Source organism: Pelecanus crispus, chromosome 8, assembly GCF_030463565.1.
Source record: "Pelecanus crispus isolate bPelCri1 chromosome 8, bPelCri1.pri, whole genome shotgun sequence".
Taxonomy (NCBI): domain Eukaryota; kingdom Metazoa; phylum Chordata; class Aves; order Pelecaniformes; family Pelecanidae; genus Pelecanus; species Pelecanus crispus.
This window is the reverse complement of record NC_134650.1, coordinates 33,798,566-33,804,565: the sequence shown is the minus strand read 5'-3', so window position 1 is coordinate 33,804,565 and position 6,000 is coordinate 33,798,566. Positions and strand designations below refer to the sequence as shown.

The following is a 6,000-nucleotide window of genomic DNA, read 5'->3' as shown; positions in this document are numbered from 1 at the left end:
CATGCAAAGTCTCTGTCTTACTCCTCCACTAGATAGGTAGCTTGGGAATATGGGAGGAAATCCACCATTTTTCAGCAAGAATTAGTTACGAAGACTTTGTTTTTTTCAAATGAATATAATAACCTAAAAGTGTGTGCATCTCACACGCTGCATATGGTACACTTTCAATATATACACTGTCATTATACACAAGCATCTGGTATATACACTGATACCACCTTCACTAAGAAATTAAAAGTCAATAGATAATGAACCTTGTGCTGTATCTTCTCTTCCTCTAACGTAGATTTCACACGGAATCTCCTCCATCACTCTGTCTTCTATGACTTGCTCAGGGCAGTCATGCGCTTGTTTGAAAGTGTAACTACTTTTCTTGAATGTGCTATTAAATGTTTTCATTGGCTGAGGCTGCGCAAAATCATTGCGAAAGGGAAGTTCCATGGAGCTGAGGTTTGTCCTGCTTTGTTTTATATTAGAGGCCTGGGAGCCACAGTGGTGGTCATGAATGCATCTGGAAGCTGTTGAAGGGCGTCTCATTTTCTGATAGTTTTCAAGTTCTTCTGATAAATCTGCCAAATCTGCAGAAATTTCTTTGTCCCTTAGTGAAAATAGTTCATAATGTGGAGGATCGAATACTTCCTGGAAACCAGTTTTATTGAAAGCAGTCTTGCAAGCCATAACCTTTTTGCGAGGCTGCTTTACTTGTACTAGAATTGAAATGATGAGAAGAACTAAAACAATCCCTGACGTGATGCCAATGATCGTTCCATGAGTTTTGGTGATTTGTTCGAACAATCCATTTTTTTTCTTTTCTGCAAAGAAAAAATGAGGATTATAAGGCTTTTATTATTTTCCACGCTTTTGATCATATATTAAAACAAAGCAAGCTGTATTGTGATTGCCATCGAAGTGCTGTATTAATGAAATGACTTAATGGCACTGGAGACTAGATCTGTATGTCAATGGGATTTATCATACTGGATCAGTGCATTTGTTCAGCACGTCTAATTCCCTGTCTGCACTGGTGGCTACCACATGATAATTCAGTGGCAGGTGGAACTCTGTGGCCAGTGCATGCTGACTCAGCTAGGATGTGGCTTCAATCCTGAACCGATCAGTTCATATTCTAAAATCCATGAGTTAAATAGAAGTTTATACAGCTACAGATGATGCTTCTCTTACCATAGTTTGCTCCTGCTGGTAGCATTCCCATTCATGTCAGTAGAAGGAAACCTAGATTTAAAATTATCTAGTTCTTCTTTAAAAGTGAAATATTATCACAGTGATGATGTCGGATTGACTGTACTATTTGTTTTCACATCTCTTGGAAACTTGTTGACTGTGTCTATTGTGTAAGTCTGTTATACCTATTTCAACACAGGGAGCTTTAGCATAGATATATTCCAGTTTTAACAGTCCAGTAATCAAGTCATTTGGAAAAAAAGAAAGGGGAGGGGGGGCCAACCAACCCAAATCATATGGTGCTTTTGGCTAGTACTTCATATGAAAACACACAAGATGGCAGCATCAGAACAAGACGGCTTTCCATACTTCAAATTCTTATTTAAAGATTAAAATTTTCCAGTTGGATTTCTGTTCTGTAAATGTACTTGTCCTAGGGGACTAAAAGAATTCTACACTGAGACTCTGCAACATCTGCTAATGGGGGAGAAAAGCATTTAAGACTATGTAGAAGGAAATCTAGTAGCCTAAATGCTGCATATTATTTTCAGATATCTGGCTCCTGGCATCTGGATATGTGTGTTATGCACCTAAGTACTCCACACACAGCGTGTGGAGAGAGTTATATACCATCATATGCTACTTGAAACAATCCATATACTAAACAGAAGGTCCCAAGGAATTGGCTAATTAGAAGTTGTGTCTGAAATACAGTTTTGCTTCTTAGACTGTTTACTCTGAGTTACATTTATACCTTTAATGTGAAGGAGGATATCTCCCCTTGTCCTGCCTAGCTTAGATCTTTGTGTTACCATACTTTGCGGGAGGTATGAATTTCAGTGCTGTGGCAGTTCTCTCATCTGCATCTAGGTTTCTTAATTCTTGGGAGATATTCTAATAAAAAATTGATATGCAAAAGGTGATGTCTTCTCCAGTCTCTTAAAAGAAATTGCACACAACTGACTTTTCTGTCAATTTTTGTGTCACTGGGCTTAGGCATAATGTAGGTCCGATTTAGGTAGCTATTGATGTGGACTAAGTGAGAACTCTGGGTGCCTGCAGGAATTGAGCATAATTGTGAGCAGCTTTCTCTTTAAGGCTAGATATTGCTCATTTGGTTGCATCAGTCTCCTTTGCCTTAGCTGGCAATATAGATTCATTCTTTAGCTGTCTCTTAATGATCTGCTCTGCAAGTATTAAAGCAGAATTTAGATTGTATTCAACATAGAACATGGTAGGTTATTCAGTACCAGATACAGCAATTTACAAATATTGGGAAAGATGCTTTCTTCACACTGCGATACAGTTTTTATGGAATTCATTTTTTTAAATACTGCCGTACCTGAGTGAAGTGTGGATTCTAGGTAAGATTCTAGAAAGCAGTTGATAGAGATGGGAAAGAGATCTAGAAATTGTACTTAAGAGGGAACACTGAATATTATCAAAGCTAAGGATTGTTTAGAAGAAGCTTACTTCTACATTGAAGACTTGGGAGTTATGGATCAGTTTTGTTAACTGGAAAGCTTCCATAATATACCTTGCATTAGAGTATTTATTAGTGGTGTGAGTTTTTTGCTTGCCCAAAATGCAATTTCAAAGTAGGTTTTCAAATATTTATTTACTAAAAAAATTAAGCTGGATTTGTGTGTTGAAAAGCCATTTACTTCAAGATTTTCTGTAGAGAATGTTTTGACCCTTCCTGCAGGGTCAATTTCCTTTGAAATGGAGTACATGTTTAAATCTTTCAGGAGTTTTGTGTTCAGACCTATTTATGCCATTCTATTTGGAGGAGAAAAAAAAAAAAAACCCAAAAACAAAACAAACCCAAACCAAGCTCAAGTTTGTTTTATCGTTTTCTTTTAGCAAGAAAAATTGTTGACCTTAAACTGGTTTTGTTCCAACTCTGAAAATTCAGTTACTGTTGAAGCACAGGTGAATGTATTTGTGCTTTAACAGAATAGCAATTTCCTCAAATCATGAGAATTTTTTCCACAAAACCTGATATTGAAACAAGTCTTTACTGTAATTGTGATGGTTTAAACATACTCCTCTACCCCATGTTCTAGAAGCAGTGATTTACATGTGTCTGTTTTCAAAAGCAATGGCTTCTTGCTTCCTAACAATTCCTCCTTCCTCCTGCCCCTTCTCACACCATATGCACCAGTTGCCTTTACTCTGAGATAGTCTGTGATGAACAGCTTAAAACAAATGTTTTGAAATTGTATTTGTCTTTGAAGATTGTTGCTTCTATTTCAGCCCTGAGAAAGGTTTGGTTTTTTTTTTTGTGTTTGAAGGCTTGTCTGTCTTTTTAAAGCTCTCTATTTCTTTTTTCTCTAATAAAAAGTATTACCTGTCCCTGTGATCCTTGCTTCATTTAAAGTTTAGAAATGGATAAGATGCAACCTGGCAAATACTATTAAGCCGACATTCTTTTAAAATAGGGAGTATATGCTGAAGAGGAAGAAATTTAATTATAAAGCAGTAAGATCAATATTTAGGATGCTTACATGTCTCCTGAGCTTAAATAAAAAAATTGGAACACCTTCCTGAGACTAGTAGAATAGCTGTCTTCAGCATATTTCCAGGAAAAAGACATTTCCTTACTTCCTTGAAAGACAAACTGACCAGCCTAGCTCATAAAGGCTACACTTTGCACTATATTCACCTCTGCAGTGATTTTCATCCCAAGGGTATGCACAGTTTTGAATGCCATTGCAGACTAAAGAATTATTGATACACATGTTGCTATGGCAGAAGTAAGTGTTGCCTGAGCAGGGAGCTGTAGGAAGGAAGAGAAAGAAAACATTAGGAATTTTGAGTAATTGATGCATTGCAATAAAACTAGTAAATTCCTGTTATTTTTTTAACATGCATACTCATTCTTTATCTCTTTCAAACACAATCACTTTTCCTGCACATCACTAATTATTGGATGATTTACTCTCTCTTCATGTGGTTGCTTTGAGGTGTATTATCAATGCTACCAAAAAAAAAAAAAATTCTGCTCAGAATGGGTAGCAGGTAGAGACAGTCACACAACACAGATAATGGAAGAAGGCTTTAATACTTCTCTTTAAAAACTTAATGCTTAAATCGCATGCTCACCATGAATTATATATTTATTCAATCTGCTGTGCATCTGCTCTGTAGATGGTACAGCTCGTTGTGAAGCAAGTTCCTGAACATCTGCATTTTAGAACCCACTAATATCTTAAGGCAAATCAGATTTCAGCTTGTGGAGGCTGTTTCAGTAATTGCAAGAGACTTCAGTAACTGGAGGCATCTAAGTCATTCCTGCTTGTGAATCAAAGCTCTTAGATCCTCCTATTAGAGCTAATGCAGGGATTAAGAGCGTACAGTTTAGCTTTTTATCTATCTTTTAGCTATCTATCTATCTTTTTATCTATATGGTTAGAAATTTGAAGAAATAAATTAACTAGAAAGTTGCCCTAAAGATTTTATGTTTCCGTGAATGTTTGTTATAGCTCCTTGACATTAGAAAAATATATTTAAAAAATAGTAATAATTCTTTTCAGGATGTTGTATAATATACATAGGAAATTCTTTATGAATTCAGAGCACTGGACAAGAAATTCAATTTCCCTTTCTCTGTCTCAGTAATATGGTATTTTTATGACAGAAATGTCTATTGTTAGTGGAGTCAGTTATATTAAACAGCAAAGATGTGTGATAGACATTCTGTCTATTTGGTTTCATAGAAAAAAATTATTCTTGAGCAGTCTGGATTCTCTGAAACACAATGCAAAACCCAAAGGGTACAGCAGAGGAGGGTGACTAGTCTTGAATACAGTGTGTTTCTCACTTAGTCCTTCTGTTAGGCTTCAGAATCTCAGTGACAAAAAGAGGAGTTATGCCTAAGAGAAAAGAAAATTCAAACCTTTAATTCTGAATTTGCATTCCCTAAATCTAATATGCATTGTCTTTCCATTTCTTACTCCACTGAGTTTTGGTAACCTATGCTCGTTGGTTTTAAGCTTTTGTATTGGCTTGCTGTTATTGCTTAACCCCTGGAAACCTGGCAAGAAGTTCCATATAGGAAGCTTGTGCTTTAATTGTAGTTCAAGTGTTGTAGTACTTTAACATAGTACAGAATGTATTTAGAATGTATTTTGGAGTTTATCAATGTAATTTCAGTGTTTAAAAATGTCATAGTAACTAACACATGTATCTTCCTCGCTCAACTGAGTTGAGAATTTAATTGTTTGGAAAATAGATTTAGTCTGAAGAACACGGCTTTAAAATATGATCAATGCTTAGGAAGGTGTAGATCACACCCATTGTATCAGTTATGAATGAGATGTCACGTTAGGTGCAAACAGCGCCGGGTGCCCTGGGAGGAATACAGACATGGTGAGTGTGCAGGGATGGGGATGGGGCTGGGAAAACCGAAGCCTGCGTGGAGTTCAATATGGTAAGGGACATGAAAGGCAACACGAAGGGCTTCATCAAGTGCATCAGCAACAAAAGGAAGGCCAAGGAAAACATGGGCCTACTACTGAATGGGACAGGGGGGAGTTTCCCTCAGTGCCTGGGAAGGTGAGAGAGCAAATAATCCTGGAAGCTGTTTCCAAATGTTTCGGGGATAAGAAGGTCATTGGGAGTAGTCAGCATGGATTTATCATGACTAAATCATACTTGACCAACCTGATTGCCTTCTACGATGAAATTACTAACTTAGATGAGGAGACAGCAGTGGATGTTGTATATCCTGACTTCAGCAAGGCTTTCAAAATTCCATCCCATAATATCCTTGTAGAGAAACTGATAGAGACTACATAGGAGGACAGTGAAGTGGAC

The 6,000-nt window shown here is 36.9% G+C and overlaps 1 protein-coding gene across 1 annotated transcript in view; it reads right to left on the bottom strand.

Annotated features, from left to right (window-relative positions):
• Positions 1-231: 231 nt before the first annotated feature.
• Positions 232-6,000, bottom strand: part of NETO2 (neuropilin and tolloid like 2) — a 30,314-nt gene continuing 24,545 nt past the window's right edge. The window contains exons 9-10 of the mRNA XM_075715721.1: positions 3,848-3,961; positions 232-812 (exon numbers count right to left, since the gene is read on the bottom strand). Of these exons, the coding sequence (XP_075571836.1) occupies positions 232-812; positions 3,848-3,961 (695 nt within the window). The remainder of the gene's footprint in view (positions 813-3,847; positions 3,962-6,000) is intronic.